A 24,616-nucleotide genomic window follows, 5' to 3' on the forward strand; every position below is an offset into this window, starting at 1 on the left:
ATTGAATTTACAGTTGGCTCCAAGGCCATATGGCTTACTCCTGCTCATCCATCTATGACGTTTTTTCTATATTTTCTACCCAAACGTACTTTTGGCTAACTTAAATCATTTCATGCAACCTGAGGGAGTAAACCTGTCGTCTTTAAAGACTAGGCTATTTCCATTTAGTTCTAAGTGACCCTGCAAAATATTGTCCACCATATAACTAATTGAAAATTTGGTCATGCTCTATATTGGTAATCATTTTTGAGATTACCTTGCACACATTTCACTTTTGAGCCAAGATACCATTCGGCTTTGAACTCATCTTTCTGTACCAAGCACTGGTGTGTGGTGATCATATGGACCTTAAAAATCTGTGATCTTCCACAGATCCTAGTTCATATCAATGAATTCATGACTCACGTCATTTAAATTGCCAGTCGGTGGATGGCAGAAATGATAAGCACTCACAAATAGCATAAATCACCAAAGAACATGCCTGCTCCTGTTATGTATAGTTCAAGTAGCAGCCGAGCAGTAATGATCATTGATGCTTTTCAGAATTTGTGCTACAGCAAGCTTAATAATGTTTGTTGTCGTGTTCATCAATGCCTCCTTTAATCCTGTGCATCAGCAAAACCATTGAACAGCAGTCAGAACATGCAAGATGTCTTTATGGAACGTTACATTGGTTGGAGATATGTGAGCATACAATTATAGCTCATTCTGAATATCCAATTTACATGGAACTCAAATGCTCATACAGTCATAAAGCCATAGAGCATGGAAACAGATCCTTCGGTTCGACTCATTCATACCGACCAGGTTTCCCAAATTAAATTGGTACCATTTGCCTGTGCTTGACCCATATACCCTCTAAATAACTCATGTCTTTTGAATATTGTAATTGTAACTGCATCTATTACTTCCACTGGCAGTTCATTCCATATACGCACCACAATCTGTGAAAAAGTTGCCCTGGGTCCCTTTTAAATCTTTCCCCTAAAAAGGGGTGACAGTGGCTTAATGGTTAGCACTGTTGGTTCACAGTGCTGGGGTCCCAGGTTCATTTCTAACCTTTGGCGACTGTCTGTCTATGTGGAGTGTGCACATTCTCCCAGTGTCTGTGTGGGTTTTCTCCAGGTGCTCTGGTTTCCTCCCACAGTCCAAAGATGTGCAGGTTAGATGGATTAGCCTTACTAAATTGCCTGTCGTGATCAGGGATGTGTAGGTGAGGTGAATTTGCTATTGGAAGCACAGAGTTATAGAATAGGGAGTTGAGTCTGGGTGGGATGCTCTTAAGGGAGTCAGTGTGGACCTTTTAGGCCAAATGGCCTGTTTCCGCACTGTAGGAATTCAATGAATATACCCTTTAGTTTTGATTCCCCACCTGGGGTAAAGGCCTTTGTTATTCACCTTATCCATGTCCTTCATGATTTTATTAACTTCTAAGGTCACACCTCAAACTCCTACGCTGCAAATGATAGTAAATTCAAGAACAAACATTTAAAAATATAACATTGCAAATTTAAGACTATATTAAAAGCAACAGGAACAAAGCACTCAGCCTAAAACTTCATACCTTTTTGTTCTCCATATTACAAGGCTAAGGCAGTGTTAAGCTTTTATTAGTGCCAATAAGAATTCAACCATCTGAATTCCTTTGATCATGACAGCTAAAAAGTGTCTCTGGCCAGATCCATATAAGAAAAGGAATTCTTATACCACATGGTCAGTGTGCCGGAGACTTTAGCAGAAAGAGACAAAGGTTAAGTGAGTATACATTTTGAAATTTGCATCAAAATGGGAATTCAGTGCAAAGGGGAAGAAATGTTTTTGATAAGGTTTACTACAAGAAATAAACTTTCCAGAATGAGCTGAGAGTGGAAGGTGAAAAAAGGTATAAGCCAAGAGGCTGATCCACACTGAGATCAGTGGGGGAGTGGCATCACAAACTTCAGCTTGATGCAAGTGCAGGGAAAATACACCTTATTAGGGAGCTTAAGATAAAGGAACCTACAAGTGAGTCGTGACCATAAGATGATTCAATTCACAGGGTAAATTCTGAGGGAGAAGCTGGAATCAGATGTAACTGAATTACAATTGAGGAAAGGTAACTACAATGACAAGAGGAAAGAATTGCCAGAATCAATTGGAAGGGGAGGCTGGAAGAAAAGATGGTGAAGCACCAATGGCTGGAGTTTCTGGGGGCGATGCCATGAAGAAAGAAGCACACTAAGGGGAGGATGAGGTGATCATGACTGACAAGGCAAGTCAGGGACAGCATAAAACACAAAGAAAAAACATACAATGCAGTGAAGACTAATGAGAAGCCAGAGGATTGGGAAGCCTCTAAAAACCAGCAGAGGGTAACAAAGAAAGCAATAAGGCAAGAGAAGGTGAACTATGAAGTAAGCTAGCTAGTAATATAAAAGATTGCAAGAGTGTTTTTTAGATATATGAAAGGTAAGAGAAACAAGAGTGGACATTGGACCACTAGAAAATGAGACTGGAGAAGCAGTGATAGGAAATAAATAATGACAGAGGAACTTAATAAGTACTTTGCAATAGATCTCACATTGGAGACACGAGCAGCATACCAAAACTTTAAGAGTGTTGGGGCAAAAGTGAGCATAGTTTCCATCACTAAGAAGATATTGCTGGGGAAGCTGGAAGGTCTGACGGTGGATAAATCACCTAGATCACACAGTCAACACTCTAGAGTTCTGAATGAGTTAGTTGAGGAGATTGTAGAGGCATTTGTGGTGACCTTTCAGATATCACTGGAGTCAGGGAAGGTCCCAGAGGACAGGAAAATGGCTAACATAAAACACCTTTTTAAGAAGGGAGGGAGGCAGAAAACAGGAAACTACAGGCCAGTTAGCCTGTCCTTAAGGACATTTTATTGTCCAAAATGTGAGGTGCTGCACTATGGAAAGGCAACTCAGGGCAGGACTTATACACTTAAATGGTGAGGTCCTGAGGAGTGTTGCTGAACAAAGAGACCCTGGAGTGCAGATTCACAGTTCCTTGAAAGTGAAGTCGCAGGTAGACAGGATAGTGAAGGTATTTGGTATGCTTGCCTTTATTGGTCAGTGCATTGAGTATAGGAATTGGGAGGTCATGTTGTGGCTGTACAGGACATTGGTTATGCCACTATTGCTATACTCTGTTCAATTCTGATCTCTTCGCGATAGGAAGGATGCTGTGAAATGTGATGGGGTTCAAACAGATTTAAAAGAATGTTGTTATGGTTGGAGGGTTTGACTTCGAAGGAGAGGCTGAATAGACTTGGGCTATTTTCCCGGCAGTGTCAGAGACTGAGGGTGACCTTGTAGAGATTTATCAAATCATGAGGGGCATTGATAGGGTGAATAGCCAAGGGACTTTTTTTCTCCAGGGTGGGTGAGTTCAGAACTAGAAGGCATAGGTTTAAGGTGAGAGAGAAAGAATTTAAAAGGGACCTAAGGAACAACTTTTTCATGCAGAGGGTGGTGCTTGTGTGGAATGAGCTGTCAGAGGAAGTGACGGAGACTGGTATAATTACATTTAAAAGACATCCGGATGAGTATATGAATAGGAATGGTTTGAGGAGGATATGGGCCAAATGCTGGCAAATGGGACTAGAATTTATCTAGGATATCTGGTCGGTGTGGACAAGTTAGAGCGAACTACAACTGTATTATTAAGTATGAGATTGTGGTGTACTTGAAAATAGGTAAAAACATGACTGCAGATGCTGGGAACCAGGGAGGTTTCATGCCTGACTCCTCTGCTAGAATTTTCAAGGAGGAAATGAAAAGGTTAGACAAAGGAGAGCCAGTAGACATATCTAATTTGATTTCCAGAAGGCCTCTGACAAAGGTGCTGCACAAAAGGCTGTTGAATAACATAAGAATCCATGATGTTGGTCAAAATACTGGCATGGATAGAGAATTGACTGACTGGCAGAAAGTAGAGAGTAGGGAAAAAAGGCTCTTTTTCAGGATGGCAACCAACAACGATTGAAGTTCTGCAAGAGTCCTTGTTGGACCACAATTATTCATGTTATACATTCACAATCTGGATGAAGGATCTGAGGGCATTGTTATAGAGTCATAGAAATGTACAGCACAGAAAGAGACCCTTCAGTCTAACTTGTCCATGCCGAGCAGATATCCCAACCCAATCTAGTCCCACCTGCCAGCACCCGGCCCATATCCCTCCAAACCCTTCCTATTCATATACCCATCCAAATGCTTCTTAAATGTTGCAATTGTACCAGCCTCCACCACATCCTCTGGCAGCTCTTTCCATACACGTACCACCCTTTGCATGAAGTCTGAAGATGACACAAAGATAGATAGAAGGACAGGTAGTATTGAGGAAGTGGGAAGACTACTGAAAGATCTGGACAGGCTGGGAGAGTGGACAAACAAATGGCAGACGAAATACAATGTGGGAAAGTGGGAGGTTATGCACTCTGGCAGGAAGAATAGAGCATAGACTATTTTCTAAATGGGGATTCGCTGCAGAAATCTGAAGCACAAAAGGACTCGGGAGTCTTAATTCAGGACTCTAAGGTTAACATGCAGATTCAGTTGACTATGAGAAAGGCGAACGCAATGTTAGCATTTGGTTCAAGAGGGTCAGAATACAAGAGCAAAGACGTATTGCTGAGGCTGTATAAGGCTCCAGTCTGACCACATTTGGATTTGTGAGCAGTTTTAGGCTTCATATTTAAGGGAGAATGTGCTGGCCTTGGAGGGGATCCAGAGGATGAAGAGCTGTTGAGGTCTCTGGCTCTGTAATTGATGGAATTTAGAAGGGTGAGTGGTATCGCATTGAAATTTACAGAATACTGACAGGCTTAGCTAGAATGGATATGGTGAAGATGTTTCCACTACTAGGAGAAACTAGGACTCAACGGCACAGCCTTAGAGTGAAGGGATGACACTTTAGTACTGAGATGAGAAGTTTCTTCAGCCCAAGGGTGGTTGATCTGTGGAATTCATTGCCACAGCAGGCTGTGGAGGCCAAGCCATCAAGCATTTTTAAGACTGAGATAGATAGGTTCTTGATCGGTAAGGAGATCATGGTTTACAGTGAGAAGGTAGGAGAATGAGGATTGAGAAACATATCAGCCATGACTGAATGGTGGAGCAAACTTGATGGACTAAATGGTCTATTTATGCTCCTATACCTAATGGTTTTAAGAAGCCTACTTGAGAGTAGAACTGATGAACATTTCTATTCTTTGAAGTAGAAGTAAGGTTTTCAGTTTGATTAAGACTCCAGTGCTTTTTTTTCCCCTCTGTCTTTTCTTAAAAATAGCTGTTTAAGCACAAGATTGATACTAATCAAATACTAGTCACTTTCTCTCCAATAAAGAAAAACAAAATATTAGAATAAGAGTCATAGAGTCATAGCGATGTACAGCATGGAAACAGATCCTTCGGTCCAACCCATCTGTGCTGACCAAATATCCCAACCCAATCTAGTCCCACCTGCTAGCACCCGGCCCATATCCCTCCAAACCCTTCTTATTCATGTAGCCATCCAAATGCCTCTTAAATGTTGCAATCGTACCAGCCTCCACCACATCCTTTGGCAGCTCATTCCATACATGCACCACCCTCTGTGTTAAAAAATTGCCCCTTAGATCTCTTTTATATCTTTCCCCTCTCACCATAAACCTATGCCCTCTCGTTCTGAACTCCCCGACCCCAGGGAAAAGACTTCGTCAATTTACCCTATCCATGCTCCTCATAATTTTGTAAACCTCTATAAGGTCACCCCTTAGCCTCCAACGCTACAGAGAAAACAGCCCCAGCCTGTTCAGCCTCTCCCTGTAGCTCAGATCCTCCAACCCTGGCAACATCCTTGTAAATCCTTTCTGAACCCTTCCAAATTTCACAACATCTTTCCAATAGGAAGGAGTCCAGAATTGCACACAATATTCCAGCAGTGGCCTAACCAATTGCCAGTACAGCCGCAACATGACCTCCCAACTCCTGTACTCAATAAAGCACAAATAATATAGAGTTGTAATTTATAAATGAAATCAAATATGATATGGATAGCGGGATGGGTGATGTATTACTACTGCAACATATTTAACCTGATGGACACCAGTGGAATCCAGAGAGAACACATCTGTAGTAAAACTGCACATTGAAGAACTTCATATCTGAATAGAACAGACGAAATCTGACCTGCAGACATCACAACACATCAGGGAAAGGGAACATTACCTGGACACTTTGCTCTAGAGAGCAGACAAGGCAAGTCAAAATTGGTCTCTGAGGGTAAGATTATAGTTGAGGAAGTCTAAGGACCCAGTCAGTTTCAATTGCAGGGAGTTATTCAAATGCGGGGAGGAAATAGCAATGTAGCAGCGGTACTGGTCAGAATAATTAAGGAGATAGGTGCTGTTATCTGCAGCCATGAGCAGAAATCTTAAAGGCTCCATTGCCTGTCCAGTGCCAGTATCAAAGATGTTTCGTTGGGCAGAGAAGAACTTGGGGACAGAGGAGAGGGATCCTGTTGTCATTATCCACATTGATAACAATATTGATAACTCGAGAAAGGAGGCTATGCTGAAAGATTCTGAATAGTTAGGAGCTAAATTAGAACCTCCAAAGTATTAATCTTCATGGCTGAAAGTCTGGAGTGTAGAAGGGGTTTCAGTTCGTGGGGCACTGGCACCAGTACTGGAGTAGAAGAGAGCTGTTCCAGTGGGATAAGCTTCACTTGAACTGTGCTGGGACCAGCGTCCTGGCGAATTGAGTAACAAGGGCTTTAAGCTAAATAGAGGGAGAAGGGTTTAGGAGAGACAAAATTTAAGTTTGCAACACAAGAGAAAAATGGCATCATTACTGAGCAGCTATCTGGACAATTATACCCAGAGTGGGACGTTGGAAAAACCCAACCAGTGCCACACTTTTCGACTTTGATCTGCAGCCCTCACTTTCTCCAGAGTGGGACAGCAAGAGACAGTGTCCAAACATGGGAGAACTGTAGCAAATTTGGTCAAGAGGAAGAATGAAACAATGAAAACGCAACATTGATGACTCTTTGTTTGAATGACGCCATGTGATTGTAGGGTATTGAGGCGGAAGATGAGGTGTCCTTCCTCCAGTCGGCAGCCAGCTTTGATTTGGCAGTGACGGAGACTCAATATTTACATGTCCTTGGGGAAGTGGGAGGATGAGTTGAAATGGTTGGCTCCAATGCAGTGGGTTGGTTGTATGCGGGCCAGAGATATCCCCTGAATGACTCGCAAGTTGGCACTCTATCTTCTTGATGTACAGGAGACCACATCGAGAGCAATGGATGCAGTAAATGAAGCAGGGGAACATGCAGGAAAATCTCTGCAAGTTTTGAAATGATCCTTTAGGGCCTTGGTCCTAAAGTAACCTGACCTTTTTCAAAGGATTATTGAATTTATCTCCCCAACTTACAAAAAAATTGTTCTTGTCATCACAAATGTGTAACTAAAATGTTTTCAACCAAATTTATTAAGCATATCAATACACTATGATGAAAATAAAACATAACCATTATGTTTTATTTGAAAAAAAAAGCACCCTGGAACAATCAGCTCACATTATTCTAACCACTACAATCAGTGAGAGACATGCATCAATTAGATGAAATTTTCCTCAGTGATGATGATAACCAGGGAATATTATACAATTATACATTCATCGGTGTCACAATGGACATAACACTGAAACGCTATAAACCTTTTTTCTTTTTTTATAATCATTCTGGAGACGTGAGCATCGCTGGCTGGCCCGCATTTATTGCCCATCCTGAGTTGCCCATGAGAAGGTAGTGGCGAGCTGCTTTCTTGAACTGCTGCAATCCACTTACTATGTGTTGACCCACAAATCTGTTCACGGGAGAATTCCAGGTTCTGATCCGATCAAGGAATGACAATATTTTTCCAAGTCTGGATGGTGAGTGGCTTGGAGGTGCCCTTTTCCTTCTAGTGGAAGTTGTCACAAGAGTGGAAGGTGCTGTCTGAGGATCTTTGGATAATTTCTGCAGTACACCTTGTGTATGGACACATTGCTGCTACTAAGCGTCCATGGTGGAGAGAGTGGATGTTTGCAATGTGATGGGTCAATCAAGCTGCTGCTTCATCATCAATGGTGTTAAGATTCTTGAATGCTGTTGGAGCTGCACTCATCCAGGCAAGTGAGGAGTATTCCATTATACTACTGACTTGTGTCTTGTAGATAAGGGACAGGTTTTAGGGAGTCAGGAGGGGAGTTACTTGCCGCAGTAATCCTAGCCTCTGACTTGTTCTCATAGCCGCTGGGTTTAAGTGGAGGGTCGAGTTCAGTTTCTGGTCAATGGTAACCCCAATGTTGATAGTGGAAATACAGTGATGGTAACACAACGGAATATGAAGGGGTACTGGTTGGATTCTTTCTTTCTTTCTCATGATGGTCATAGTTTGACATTTGGATGGCACAAATGTCACTTGGCACTTGTCAGCCCAAGCCTAGACATTGTTCAGGTCTTGTTGCTTTTGAACATGGACTGCTTCAGTATCTGAAGAATTGCGAATGGTGCTGAACATTGCGCAGTGAAATCCCCACGTGACCTTATGATGGAGGGAAGGTCATTGATGAAGTAGCTGAAGGTGGATGGGCCTCGGTCATTACTGTGAAGAACTCCTGCTGACATGCCCTGGAGTGATGATGACTGACCTTCAACAATGACAAACATCTTCCTATTTGCCAGGTATAGGTCCAACCAGCAGAGAGTTTGCCCACACACCCACACCCAATTACGCAGTTTTACTTGAGCTCCTTGATCACATTCGATCAAATGCAACCTCGATGTCAAGGGCCGTTACTCTCACATTACTTCAGGATTCAATTCTATGTTTCATAGTGAGATTTGAGAAGACTTGTAGCTTAGGTTGAGGTTTTGGATGTAGGTTTGCTCGCTGAACTGCAAGGTTCCTTTCCAGACTAGGTAACATCTTCAGTGGGCCTCATACAAAGCAATGCTGAAAATTCGTCCTTTGTATTTATATGTTTGGGTTTCTTTGGGTTGGTGATGCCATTTCCTGTGGTTGAGTCACTTCCTGTTCCTTTTCTCAGAGGGTGGTAGATGGGGTCTAACTTGATGTGTTTGTCAATAGCGTTCTGGTTGGAACGTCATGCTTCTCCGAATTCTCATGCATGTCTTTGTTTGGTTTGTCTGAGGATGGACAAAGACATGCACAAGAATTCCTAGAAGCATGGCATTTCAACCGGAATTCTATCAACAAACACATCGAGTTAGATCCCATCTACCACCCCTTGAGAAAAGGAACAGGAAGTGACTCCACCACAGGAAATAACATCACCAACCCAAACATATAAATACAAAGCAGGAATTTTCAGCATTGCTTTGCCTGAGGCCCACTGAAGATGTTACCTAGTAAGGTAACGAAACATCTGGAAATGAACTTTGCAGCGAGCAAACCTATATCTATGGTTCATGTCCAACCCAAGGCTGTAAGGAGGTCAGAAGTTGAGTGGCTCATGTTGGAGCTCAAACTGAGAGTTGAGGTTACTGCTGAGCAGGTGTTGCTTGATAGCACTGTTGACAACACCTTCCATCACTTTATTGACAATTGAGTACACTGATGAGATGGTAATTGACCAGATTAGATTTGTCTGGCACAGGACATATCTGGGCAATTTTCCACACTATTGGGTAGATGTCAGTATTCTAAGTATACTGGAAGAGCTTAGCTAGCAAGAAGCAAGTTCTGGAGCACAAGACTTCAGTGCTATTGCAGGAATTTGTCAAGGCCCATAGCCTTTGCAGTATTCAATGCCTCCAACTACTTCTTGATATAATATGGATTTAATAAAAATTGGCTAAAGACTGGTATCAATAATGCTGGGGACAACTAGTGGAGTCCACAATGGATCATCCAGTCAGCACGTCTATCACAAGATTGCTGTGAACGCAATCAGCCTCATCATTCACACTGTTATATTGGGCTCTTCTAGGATAGAGGATGGGGATACTTGTGGAGCCTCCTCCTCCACGGAGCTGTTTAATTGCCCACCACCAATCATGACTGGGATGTAACAGAACTGCAGAGCTTAGATCTGATCTATTGGTTGTGGGACACTTAGCTCTAGGAGAAAGTGAAGACTGCAGATGCTACAGATCAGAGATAAAAGGTGTGGCGCTGAAAAAACACAGCAGGTCAGGCAGCATCCAAGGAGCAGGAAAATCGATTTCGGGAATAAGCACTTCATCATCACTTAGCTCTGTCTATCACTTGCTGCTGATGCAGTTTAGACAATAGACAATAGACAATAGGTGCAGGAGTAGGCCATTCAGCCCTTCGAGCCTGCACCGCCATTCAATATGATCATGGCTGATCATTCCTAATTAGTATCCGCTTCCTGCTTTATCTCCATAACCCTTGATTCCACCATCTTTGAGAGCTCGATCCAACTCTTTCTTAAATGAATCCAGAGACTGGGCCTCCACTGCCCTCTGGGGCAGAGCATTCCACACAGCCACCACTCTCTGGGTGAAGAAGTTTCTCCTCATCTCTGTCCTAAATGGTCTACCCCGTATTTTTAAGCTGCGTCCTCTGGTTCGGCACTCACCCATCAGCGGAAACACATTTCCTGCTGCCAGAGTGTCCAATCCTTTCATAATCTTATATGTCTCAATCATATCCCCTCTCAGTCTTCTAAACTCAAGGGTATACAAGCCCAGTCGCTTCAGTCTTTCAGTGTAAGGTAATCCTGCCATTCCAGGAATTGACCTCGTGAACCTATGCTGCACTCCCTCAATAGCCAGAATGTCTTTCCTCAAATTTGGCGACCAGAACTGCACACAGTACTCCAGGTGTGGTCTCACCAGGGCCCCGTACAGCTGCAGAAGCACCTCTTTGCTTCTATACTCAATCCCTCTTGTTATGAAGGCCAGCATGTTATTAGCCTTCTTCACTACCTGCTGTACCTGCATACTTGCCTTCATTGACTGGTGTACAAGAACACCCAGATCTCTCTGTACTGCCCCTTTACCTAAATTAATTCCATTGAGGTCGTAATCTGCCTTCCTGTTCTTGCCACCAAAGTGGATAACCATACATTTATCCTCATTAAACTGCATCTGCCATGCATCTGCTCACTCACCTAACTTGTCCAAGTCACCCTGTAATCTCCTAACATCCTCATCACATTTCACCCTGCCACCCAGCTTTGTATCATCAGCAAATTTGCTAATGTTATTGCTGATACCATCTTCTATATCATTAACATATATTGTAAAAAGCTGTGGTCCCAGCACGGATCCTTGCGGTACCCCACTGGTCACTGCCTGCCATTCCAAAATGGAGCCGTTTATCACTACCCTTTGTTTCCTATCAGCCAACCAATTTTCAATCCAATCTAGTACTTCGCCCCCAAAACCATGCACCCTAAGTTTACTCACTAACCTCCTATGTGGAACTTTATCAAAAGCTTTCTGAAAGTCCAGGTACACTACATCTACTGGATCTCCCTCGTCCATCTTCAGAGTTACATCCTCAAAAAACTCCAGAAGATTAGTCAAGCACGATTTCCCCTTCATAAATCCATGCTGACTCTGTCCTATCCTATTACTACTATCCAGATGTGCCGTAATCTCATCCTTTATAATAGACTCCAGCATCTTTTCCACCACTGAGGTCAGACTAACTGGTCTATAATTTCCTGTTTTCTCTCTCCCACCTTTCTTAAAAAGTGGTATAACATTAGCCACTCTCCAATTCTCAGGTACTGGTCCCGAATCTATTGAATTCTGGAAAATAATCACCAATGCATCCACGATTTCCCGAGCCACCTCCTTCAGTACCCTGGAATGTAGACCATCAGGCCCCGGGGACTTATCAACCTTCAGACCTAACAGTCTCTCCAACACCAAATCCTGGCAAATACAGATTCCCTTAAGTTCAGGTCCTTCAGTCACTGATACCTCAGGGAGATTGCTTGTGTCTTCCCCAGTGAACACAGATCTGAAGTACCCATATAATTGTTCTGCCATTTCTTTGTTCCCTGTAATATATTCCCCTGTTTCTGTCTTCAAGGGCCCAATTTTAGTCCTAACCATTTTTTGCCTTGCACATACTTGAAAAAGCTTTTACTATCCTCCTTTATATTATTGGCCAGTTTACCTTCGTACCTCATTTTTCCTCTGCGTATTTCCTTCTTAGTAATCCTCTGTTGTTCTTTAAAAGCTTCCCAGTCCTCTGTTTTCCCACTTATCTTTGCTATGTTATACTTTTTCTCTTTTAACTTTATATGTTTCTTAACTTCCCTCGTCAGCCACGGCCACCCATGCCTCCTCCTGGGATCTTTCTTCCTTTTAGGAATGCTGGTCAAAGCACAGCAGGTTAGGCAGCATCTCAGGAATAGAGAATTCGACGTTTCGAGCATAAGCCCTTCATCAGGAATAAGAGAGAGAGAGCCAAGCAGGCTGAGATAAAAGGTAGGGAGGAGGGACTAGGGGGAGGGGCGATGGAGGTGGGATAGGTAGAAGGAGGTCAAGGTGAGGGTGATAGGCCGGAGTGGGGTGGGGGCGGAGAGGTCAGGAAGAGGATTGCAGGTTAGGAGGGCGGTGCTGAGTTGAGGGAACCGACTGAGACAAGGTGGGGGGAGGGGAAATGAGGAAGCTGGAGAAATCTGAATTCATACCTTGTGGTTGGAGGGTTCCCAGGTGGAAGATGAGGCGCTCCTCCTCCAGCCGTCGTGTAGTTGTGTTCTGCCGGTGGAGGAGTCCAAGGACCTGCATGTCCTCGGTGGAGTGGGAGGGGGAGTTAAAGTGTTGAGCCACGGGGTGATTGGGTTGGTTGGTTCGGGCGGCCCAGAGGTGTTCTCTGAAGCGTTCCGCAAGTAAGCGGCCTGTCTCACCAATATAGAGGAGGCCACATCGGGTGCAGCGGATGCAATAGATGATGTGTGTGGAGGTACAGGTGAACTTGTGGTGGATATGGAAGGATCCCTTGGGGCCTTGGAGGGAAGTGAGTGTGGAGGTGTGGGCGCAAGTTTTACATTTCCTGCGGTTGCAGGGGAAGGTGCCGGGGGTGGAGGTTGGGTTGGTGGGGGGTGTGGATCTGACAAGGGAGTCACGAAGGGAGTGGTCCTTGCGGAACGCTGATAGGGGAGGGGAGGGAAATATATCCTTGGTGGTGGGGTCCGTTTGGAGGTGGCGGAAATGGCGGCGGATAATACGTTGTATGCGCAGGTTGGTGGGGTGGTAGGTGAGAACCAGTGGGGTTCTGTCTTGGTGGCGGTTGGAGGAGCGGGGCTCAAGGGCGGAGGAGCGGGAAGTGGAGGAGATGCGGTGGAGGGCATCGTCGATCACGTCTGGGGGGAATCTGCGGTCCTTGAAGAAGGAGGCCATCTGGGCTGTGCGGTGTTGGAATTGGTCCTCCTGGGAGCAGATGCGGCGGAGACGAAGGAATTGGGAATATGGGATGGCGTTTTTACAGGGGGCAGGGTGGGAGGAGGTGTAGTCCAGGTAGCTGTGGGAGTCAGTCGGTTTATAATAGATGTCTGTGTTGAGTCGGTCGCCCGAGATAGAAATGGAAAGGTCTAGGAAGGGGAGGGAGGAGTCTGAGACAGTCCAGGTGAATTTCAGGTCGGGATGGAAGGTGTTAGTAAAGTTGATGAACTGTTCAACCTCCTCGTGGGAGCACGAGGCAGCGCCGATACAGTCATCGATGTAGCGGAGGAAAAGGTGGGGGGTGGTGCCAGTGTAGTTGCGGAAGATGGACTGTTCCACATATCCTACGAAGAGGCAGGCATAGCTGGGGCCCATGCGGGCACCTTTTCCTCCGCTACATCGATGACTGTATCGGCGCTGCCTCGTGCTCCCACGAGGAGGTTGAACAGTTCATCAACTTTACTAACACCTTCCATCCCGACCTGAAATTCACCTGGACTGTCTCAGACTCCTCCCTCCCCTTCCTAGACCTTTCCATTTCTATCTCGGGCGACCGACTCAACACAGACATCTATTATAAACCGACTGACTCCCACAGCTACCTGGACTACACCTCCTCCCACCCTGCCCCCTGTAAAAACGCCATCCCATATTCCCAATTCCTTCGTCTCCGCCGCATCTGCTCCCAGGAGGACCAATTCCAACACCGCACAGCCCAGATGGCCTCCTTCTTCAAGGACCGCAGATTCCCCCCAGACGTGATCGACGATGCCCTCCACCGCATCTCCTCCACTTCCCGCTCCTCCACCCTTGAGCCCCGCTCCTCCAACCGCCACCAAGACAGAACCCCACTGGTCCTCACCTACCACCCCACCAACCTGCGCATACAACGTATTATCCGCCGCCATTTCCGCCACCTCCAAACGGACCCCACCACCAAGGATATATTTCCCTCCCCTCCCCTATCAGCGTTCCGCAAGGACCACTCCCTTCGTGACTCCCTTGTCAGATCCACACCCCCCACCAACCCAACCTCCACCCCCGGCACCTTCCCCTGCAACCGCAGGAAATGTAAAACTTGCGCCCACACCTCCACACTCACTTCCCTCCAAGGCCCCAAGGGATCCTTCCATATCCACCACAAGTTCACCTGTACCTCCACACACATCATCTATTGCATCCGCTGCACCCGATGTGGCCTCCTCTATATTGGTGAGACAGGCCGCTTACTTGCGGAACGCTTCAGAGAACACCTCTGGGCCGCCCGAACCAACCAACCCAATCACCCCGTGGCTCAACACTTTAACTCCCCCTCCCACTCCACCGAGGACATGCAGGTCCTTGGACTCCTCCACCGGCAGAACACAACTACACGACGGCTGGAGGAGGAGCGCCTCATCTTCCGCCTGGGAACCCTCCAACCACAAGGTATGAATTCAGATTTCTCCAGCTTCCTCATTTCCCCTCCCCCCACCTTGTCTCAGTCGGTTCCCTCAACTCAGCACCGCCCTCCTAACCTGCAATCCTCTTCCTGACCTCTCCGCCCCCACCCCACTCCGGCCTATCACCCTCACCTTGACCTCCTTCCACCTATCCCACCTCCATCGCCCCTCCCCCTAGTCCCTCCTCCCTACCTTTTATCTCAGCCTGCTTGGCTCTCTCTCTCTTATTCCTGATGAAGGGCTTATGCTCGAAACGTCGAATTCTCTATTCCTGAGATGCTGCCTAACCTGCTGTGCTTTGACCAGCAACACATTTGCAGCTGTGATCTCCAGCATCTGCAGACCTCATTTTTTACTCCTTTTAGGAATGAACTGATCCTGCAACTTCTGCATTATACACAGAAATATCCACCATTATTCCACCATGGTCATCCCTGATAAGGTATTGCACCATTGAACTTTGGCCAGCTCCTCCCTCATAGCTCCACAGTTCCCTTTATTCAAGGGAAGTACTGTCACTTCCGACTGTACCCTCTCCCTCTCAAATTGCAGATTGAAACTTATTGGATTATGGTCACTACTTCCCAATGGCACCTTCACTTCGAGGTCTCTGACCAATTCTGGTCATTACACAAAACTAGATCCAGAATTGCCTTTTCCCTGGTCGGCTCCAGCACCAGCTGCTCTAAGAATCCATCTCTGAGGCATTCCACCAAGTCTCTTTCTTGAGGTCCAGTACCATCCTGATTCTCCCAGTCTACCTGCATGTTAAAATCCCCCATAACAACTGTAGTAACATCTTTACCACAGGCCAATTTCAGCTCCTGATTCAACTTACATCCGACATCCAGACTACTGTTTGGGGGCCTGTAGATGACTCCCAAGAGGGTCTTTTTACCCTTAGTATCTTGCAACTCTATCCACACTGACTCTACAACCCCTGACTCTACGTCCCCCTGCGCAAGGGACTGAATATCCTCCCTTACCAACAAGGCCACTCCACCCCCTCTGCCCGTCAGTCTGTCCTTACAATAGCACATGTAGCCTTGAATATTCATTTCCCAGGCCCTGTCCACTTGAAGCCACTTAGCAGGCAAGTAGTCCAGTTGGCAGGTTCACCAGGTTGACCCCTCATTTTTAATATGCCTGCTGCTGCTCCTGCACTCTCCATTGAAGCAGGGTTGATCTCCTGGCTTGGAGATAATAAGTACTGCAAATGCTAGAAGCCAGAGACAATAGATGTGGAGCTGGAGGAGCACAGCAGGTCAAACTGCATAGGAGGAGCAGGAAAGTCAACATTTCAGGCTAGGACCCTTCATCAAGCCCAAAACTTCAACTTTCCTGGTCCTCCAATGCTGTCTGACCTGCTGTGCTTCTCCAGCTCCACACTTAATTGATCCCCTAGCTTGAAGGCAATAGGGAAGTGAGGTTAATACACTCATAGGATTTGTCTGGAATCCTAGCAATGACTCTGTGTATTGCTTAATGAAGTTAAATGCTCTTACTAACAATGCGCCGAACAGAAATATTCTATATCAATGAAAACAAGTAATTTTGTTCTTTACACTTAAGTATTTTCCAGAAATTTATACTATGTTGAAATGCAAGATCTCCACAATGTTAGGATGGATCAAAGTAACACATGGGTCTCAGGTCTGTCAATTAGAAAACCACTGGTGAGGTGTCTTCTGGAACACTGTGTCCAGTTCTAGTCACCCAGTTACAGGAAGGATATAATTAACCTGGAGAGGGTGCATAAAAGATTTGCTGGATATGAAAGGTCTGAGTTATAAAGATAAGCTTGAAAAACTGGGACTTTTTTCACTGGAGCGAAGGAGGTTGAGAGGCGACTTGATAAAAGTTGATAAAATAATGACAGGTATAGATAGAGCTAACTGGAGTTGTCCTTTCCCTAGGATGGGGGATTTCAGGACTGGGGGGCACATTTCTTAGGTGAGAGGAGAGAGATTTAAAAAGACATGAGGCAAATCTTTTTACACGGGGGTGGGTTGCGTGTAGAATGAACTTGCTGAGTAAGTTGTGAATGCAGGTACACTTGCAACATGTAAAAAAACATTTAGATAGACACATGAATAGGAAAGGTTTGGAGGGAGATGGGCCAGGAGCAGGCAGGTGAGACTTGTTTAGTTTGAGATTATGTTTGGCATGGACTGGTTGGACTGATAGCTCTATTTCTGTGCTGTATAAGTTTAATACAACCAGACTCTTTCAGGTAATTTTCACCAAATTACTGTGCTCAGTTCAGTGTAACTCTGAAAAGGAATAACATCCAAAGAAACTGCAGGGTATTTAAATAAAATTCAAAGTTGGATTCAAATCACATAACTTAGGAATTGTGGTGACAAAGTATTTTGGTCTGTTGCTGACTTACTGAGTTTTGTCTTAGAACTAGAATTTCCTACAGCCTGTCAGTAGATATTCAACTTATATCTGCTTCTACTTTTCAAATTATTTGTTCACTATCCGCAGCAACTGCACTCTAAAAACAGAGAAAATATGAACATTGTCTCTCAAAGTAAAGTCTTTTCATTTATTAGCAAGTAGATAACATATTGTGCCAAACAGAGCGATCGAGATCGTATCTGAACACATACAACTACAAAATATTACAAGAATAAAAACAACATAATTGAACTGAAGAGCATAAAAGGGGGCTATCTGGCCTCTGGAGTGTATGCAGATTCTTTAAAAAGCACTAAAATAAAGCAAAGAACTGCAGATGCTGGAGATCTGAAACAAAATCAGAAATTGCTGGCAAAATTCAGCAAACTTCTGGTAGCATATGTGGAAAGAAAGCAGAGATAAAGTTTTGAGTCCAGCAACTCATCATGCCTGACGTTTTGGAACTATTTCTGTTTTTGTTTGTTTAAATGAGTAAACCCAATTCATCCTGCTCCCTTGTCCTTTCCCCATATCAATATAGTTTTCTCTCCAAGTATCTATGCAGTTGGTAAATGAGTGTTTTGCATCAACTGCAGCTGAATAAAAATGCAGAAACAAAATAAAAAAGGGCCACATTAAACTTCACTGAGTGAAATATTTTTAACTATCACATCCCATTGGGGAGAATTTTCCCAAAGCAATGCCTTGCATTAAACTTATGATGAAGAATTTCAAAGGAAGTAACGGAAACTTCAAAAGAAATAGTTTGGAATACTTTTCAAAGTTCAGCTGTCAAACCAGCAAAAGGCATGTTAAATTCACATAATTCTGCAACCTCCTTTAAAATTATCCTAAGATTAGAATGGAATATATTGTAAATGAAATTCAAGTAGAAAAATCCGTCCTCAAATAATATGTCACAATGACCAAAAAGCTAGTCAGTCAATCAATTGCTACAGTTAACAACGTACTCCTGCAACAATTTTGCAAGTTAATTATTGTTATTACAAAACAAAATGCATTTCACATCAGACAGTAGCTAATTAATACTGATTTGACCACAGCAGCTTAAAAAAATACTACTTATTTAGAAATCTGCAGTTTTTAAGAAACATTATGTCATAAAAATGAAAAACCCATTAAAGGCAAGGAAATCTGGAGATGCCACAAATCAAAAGCAATGCTTAGTTTTAATTATAATCTTATTATATTAATACAACCGTTAACATGGTTCTGAAGTGAGGCATCTATTTCCATTGTAAGAACTGCTATCAACTCAAAGAAGTTTTTTTAAACAGATGGAATCTAATTAGATTCAGGTCAACTTTCGAGGTCACTGATCTTATTGGCAAATCATGGAATGACTGTTCTTCTAGTCAACTTACAACAAATACATATAACTGCAGTCTTAGTTTTCTGCCTCCAGTCTGTGATAGCTTTGCATCTATTAAAAGTAAGCTTCACATCAGAACACAGATAAAAGTGTCAAGCTTCAAAATTAAATCAAATCCAAAACAAGTTGTACCCTTCTTCTCACGACTCTATTTGAGATAGTAAATCTAAATTTCTGAAATAAACAGACCATAATTTCTTTCAAGGTCTCCCAAACTAGTTACAAGAAAGTGATGATGGCTTTCTTGCCTTTTGACCTGGACTTTCTCCATGCAGTCACTATTCAACAAATTTACATAATTTTCAGAAACTCACATGTGAATGTCACTCAGTCTCGAGTAAGAATATACCACATAACCAAACAATGCACAGAAATACTTGAATCTCAACTGGCTTTTGATTAAATCAAGGCTGAAACAATATACCTTTCTCTGCAAGCTCAAACTCATGAGACATGCTCCTCCTGAAACTAGCATCATAGCTTTAGTTTGCTCTACAGTATATGGAGTCACAGCCATTTCTATGCTGGCACATATGTAAACTACTCTGCATCAAAACAAAAATGACAGCATTATTTCAACACCCATGGGGACCAGGTTCAGACTCTACCTGCCAAACAACTGGTGATCTTGGAATTTGGTTAGGTGTGAAACGGGGGATGGAGGGGAGGGCCAGACCTTAACCATCTCAAATGCATTGATCGCAGATGACTCATATCTCAATATTTGATAATTCAAGAATGATATTAGAAGTAGTTGGAAATAAGATGGCCCTCCCTGCTTGGTATATAACCTACAGACGGGTAGAAATAAAACTGAAATGACACAATGATTTTTCTTTTGTAATTCAACATCTTTTTTACAAATATTAAGTTCAGTAACCTGGTCCATGTTTTCTGTCTAAACATCAGGTAAAATCAGAAATTCTGCATTCTTTTAAAATCTTTAAATTTTGTGATGACTCCAGGAATATAGGGTTTGATTTTTAGTGTAATGTAAGGAGAGAAACAAAAAAGATTTATACACTTAATGGTAAGGTCTTGGGAGTGTTGCTGATCAAAGAGACCTTGGAGTGCAGGTTCATAGCTCCTTGAAAGTGGAGTCACAGGTAGGTAGGATGGTGAAGGCGACGTTTGGTTTGCTTTCCTTTATTGGTCACAGTACTGAGTACAGGAGTTGGGGGGGTCATGTTGCGGCTGTACAGTGGATTGGTTAGACTACCGTTGGAATATGGTATGCAATTCTGGTCTCCTCCCTATTGGAAAGATGTTGTGAAACTTGAAAGGGTTCAGAAAAGATTTGCAAGGATATTGCCAGGGTGGAGGATTTGAGCTATAGGGAAAGGTTGAAAACGCTGGCGCCGTTTTTCCTGGAGCATTGGAGGCTGAGGGGTGACCTTATAAAGGTTTACAAAATCATGAGGGGCATGGATAGGATAAATAGACAAAGTCTTTTCCCTAAGGTGGGGGAGTCCAGAACTAGAGTGCATACGTTTAGAGTGAGAGGGGAAAGATATAAAAGAGACCTTAGGGGCAAAATTTTCATGCAGAGGGTGGTACATAGATGGAATGAGCTGCCAGAGGAGGTAGTGGAGGCTAGTACACTTACAACATTTAAAAGGCATCTGGATGGGTATATGAATAGGAAGGGTTTGGAGAGATACAGGCCAGGTACTCGCAGGTGGGACTACTTTGGTTTGGGATATCTGGTCGACATGGAAGGTTGGACTGAAGGGTCTGTTTCCATGCTGTACATCTCTATGACTCTAAGATATAAAGTAATATTTCAGAAGGAACACTGTAGTATCAGTGACAGCAGTAGAATCTATATATTCCCATTTTGTTTAGTCCAATTCAGGTCACAAACTCAGAGGTAAATGTTCCAGGATTCCATCTTTATCACTCAAAACTAATGGCTCAAAACTCATTAGGCTAGTCAAGAAAATTAATAAAATTCTTCCATTTCAGTCCAAGGGACAACTATGCATTTGGCTGCACTGCAAGGATATGGAATTTACAATTTTTATTTTGCAAATACAAACAAAATCTTGGAAATTTACTTTACAGTAAAAGATACTTGCTCTTCCAATGGTTCAAATGCTATCATTTTCGTGTTGCTGTGCCAGAGGGATGTAGCTCAGATTTCACTTAGCTTATTCTGGCCCAGTTTGAAAGTATGGATGATACATATTGGCCTCTGCACTCCTCACATACACAGGAACCAAAATCAGCTGACCTTCAACAGGTCCACATCCTCCAACATGCCCACATAACCCCACACCCCACAAACACTAGCAGAAATGAACTCGCTTGAGGTGACTCTAGTGACTGACTGAATTGCTATCTTGTTCAGCCTAGAAAAGCATAATATATTGGAATACAAGAGCATAACCTAACAGGAATCTTTACAGAAGGGATAGGCAAAGTAAAAAATAGGAAATTAAAATATCTAATTGACAGTTTACATTTGAAGCTAATTATATTGTCCATTGCATCGGATTTGAATCTAAGTAGGCACCTGAAAAACCAGCACCCCATTCACAAGGCTTAATGCAAAAATGCATTCTTTTCAGGAATGACAAAAAAATTCTGCATAAATTTAGCAACTAATATCACAATATGAGCTGATATCATCATTCCTTTAGAGCATCACCAACATATCCAATGTCATGAGAAATACAAAGTACACATGCCCAGATTTAAATAAAAGTTTAAACTGTTTTTATTTTTAATCTATGTACTGGAAAGGAATGTTACAAAAAAGCAGGTTGTTGAACCAGATGTTACAAAAAAAGCAATACATTTAATAAAGCAATTTGAAACAAAACGTGCAGCCTGACAAAATAATTTAGGCAAAATACTGTATACTGTAAAGGCATTTCAAGTTAAAATGGGTTTTCTTTATCTTTGTGCCTAAACAATCAACCTCATATATCAAACACTTCTTTTCATTAAAATCCTTGGTATTCAAACCGAAACGCCAAACTTCTGAACATGAATTTTAAAAATTCTAAGTAAATCTGGTAGAGGCAATTTCACATCCTCAAATTCTACCACTGCGTGAGATTAATTTGCAGATTACTGTTGATACGTTCGTTGCAAATCGAACAGCCCCCAGTAATGATGAAAACATCTGCCCATAGCATTAAGAAAACATATTGTTGAATCATGTATGGTATGTACAAATAAAAATTAGAAGGGAAACCAATATCGTATATTTATATCAGAAATGGTCAGGTGCAGTTTCCTTACTGGTTATTGTGGGCTTCAAGGCCGTTTGTTTAATGTTAAAAATAAATTCACAGCAGCACATCAGTGAATTCAGAGAAACAGTTTTTTTTCCCCCTAATGTAATCATGTACATATTTTCCTGAAAACCTACAAGGGAAAAGACAAATTGGGTACATCATAACTTTCTGCACCTTCTGAGCAGTGTCTCACAAACCCCTATTATAATAGAAGGGGGGGGGGGGGAATGACAGCTTTGGGCAAAATGTGCACACGCTACATCTTATTTAATTCGGTTCATTCACTGGGATCATTGTTCTTTATTTTTGCAGAAAGCCACTAACCTTCATGTCGCCGATGATGGTCTGAAACAATCCACCGAGTGCACTGCATTCCTTCTCGATAACAGCCTCCATTTTCCCCGGAATAACGTTAGGAAAACAAGAAAATTCCACAGCTCGGAGTCCAGAAACGATGAGATAAAATGCCTTCACAGGTCCTTTACTTCGAGAGAGGGAGCGCACAAACAAATTCCCTCACAACCCACCCAACAGTTGGCGTTCGTCCTCCCGATTAAAATGAGAGCCTTCCTGATGTAAGAATAAAAGGGGGTGGGCGGCTGGTGGTGGACTAGATGATGAGCAGGAAGAGAAATCGATGCCACTATTGGTGTCTTGTTGGATGATGGCAGGACAACAATAAAAATAATTACGTACTATTATTGCCCAGAGTCAGTGTTTACGGTCGAGGTGAGTGAGAGCCACTGCTCTTTTCGCAATGCCGACAAGAGCCATTGTTCTCTGCACGGATCATGTCGACATGATGCGGCAGGTTGCAAAACAAAAGAGGGTTATAAAATACACACCGAAAGGGAAAGAGGGAAGGTGGGAACAGGGCTTTCCGCAGCCGATGAGGAACCGAGATCGCACGCTCAGGAAAAACGGCCCCGCACCAAAAAGAATCATACGACACACTACAGCCACTCAGCAGGAGAACCAACCTCCCAGCCCCCAGCAACACGGCTCCACTGATGAAAGGGCCGCCGCTGCCGGCTTGCAGAACCGCCCCCTCCCACTGTGCGCGCTCCCGTAGTCGGCACGCCACCCGCGCGCCCGCTCCCTTTCCCGCAAGGCGCGCGCGCGATGCCAACGGCCTTCCCCACCACGACCCTTCCCCGAACCGCGCGCTCTGCTGTGACCGTTTGTCCGCGTGCAAAGTGCGGGTGAGGGTGAGGCTCGTGTTAGCCCAGGGCTGCTTTCTCTCTTAGCTTTTCTCTGTCTTTCCAACCGATTTGCACTGTCAAACTCTGAGATCACCCTGCCTGATAGGTGTTGCAGCCTATCGAACTCTCCAATCTGCACAGGATCTTCCTACCCAATTTCATTTAAGTTGAGCAGCCATCAACATCTTGGGGGGTACTGTTGACTAAATATATAATGGCAAGTCAGAGGTTAGCAATACTGCAGTTAGTAACTGACGTTGCTTCCCAAAGCCTGTCCACCTTCTCCAAAGCATAAGTCAGGAGTGTGACGGAATACTTTGCGGTTGGAGTTCAGCTCCAACAAAACATTCAAAACACCATTCGACACCACCCAGAAGTAAATAACGTACCTGATTGCTACCGCATCCACGAACATTTAGCCCCTTTAGCTCAATAGAATCATCTTCAAAGTGAACAGTGCAAATTCACCAAGGCTCCTTAAATAGCACCTTTCATGCTCCATGGCAGCCATCAACTTGAAAGGTATGGAGATATACAGGGACACCACTACCCTGAAAGTCCCCCTCTCCAGTCACAAACCATTTTGATTAGGGACCACATCAAACAATGTCACTGGTTCAAAATCCTGGAACTCCTTCCCTAATGGCATTGTGGGTTTACATGAACTGCAGTTCACCATCATCCCGAAGACAACTGGGGATTGCAAGGGATGAAAACAGAAATTGTTGGAAAAACTCATCAGGTCTGGCAGTATCTGTGCAGAGAAAACAGTGTTAAACATTTTGAGTCCAGCGATCATACTTCAGAACTGAAAATTTTAACTCTGTTTTCTCTCCACAGATGCTGCCAGACCTGCTGAACTTTTCCAGAAATTTCTGTGTTTCTGAATTCCAGCATCTGCAAATCTTTGGGTTTTTTTTTTTGTTTTGGATGAAACCAAGGCATGTCCTCTGTATCATATTTGTTTGCCTCACACCCCATTAAATTCAGCAGTGCCACTCACCTAAATTTGTACAGGTACTAAGGATGCATTTAGATACAATCATGAGACTTGGCAATGAATTTTATATTTTTTTGTATAAAATCTTGAATGTATGTCTGTACATTGAATACCTGTGTTGTACTTACCACCACCGCAACTGCAAAGAATAATCAGTAGCCATAAAAGTGTGGACTGGAGAAGCAGGCTCCCTGGTGGATACTCCTTTAATTTCACCCACAACCCTGCTTATGTATACACCTTTCCTGATTTTATTGTCTGGTGAGTCACAATGGTAAGAAACAGGCTAAGAAAATTGCTGCTTTCAATATGTAAGCTCTGGTCAGAATTGATCCAGTGTTATTTAATTTTATTAAGACAGTCTGTTCCAAAGCTTGTAATAGCTGTATTGAAATGAAGTAGAAAGTAATGATTCAATGGGCATATTAAGGCAACAGTAAAGACTACAGAGTAAATATCACAACTGGTTTACAAATATCTGATATCTCACAATTACATTAATGTCT

The 24,616-nt window shown here is 43.4% G+C and overlaps 1 protein-coding gene across 3 annotated transcripts in view; it reads right to left on the reverse strand.

Moving 5' to 3' along the window:
* Positions 1–22,950, reverse strand: part of LOC132813528 (protein MTSS 1-like) — a 190,464-nt gene extending 167,514 nt beyond the window's left edge. For 2 of the 3 annotated variants that reach the window (XM_060823178.1, XM_060823190.1), the window contains exon 1: positions 22,233–22,950. In XM_060823178.1, the coding sequence (XP_060679161.1) occupies positions 22,233–22,304 (72 nt within the window). In that variant the 5' untranslated portion in view covers positions 22,305–22,950. The remainder of the gene's footprint in view (positions 1–22,232) is intronic. The other variant, XM_060823182.1, reaches the window with a different exon arrangement.
* Between the last annotated feature and the right edge of the window lie 1,666 nt (positions 22,951–24,616).

This window comes from Hemiscyllium ocellatum, chromosome 4 (assembly GCF_020745735.1).
Source record: "Hemiscyllium ocellatum isolate sHemOce1 chromosome 4, sHemOce1.pat.X.cur, whole genome shotgun sequence".
In the NCBI taxonomy this organism is placed as follows: Eukaryota; Metazoa; Chordata; class Chondrichthyes; order Orectolobiformes; family Hemiscylliidae; genus Hemiscyllium; species Hemiscyllium ocellatum.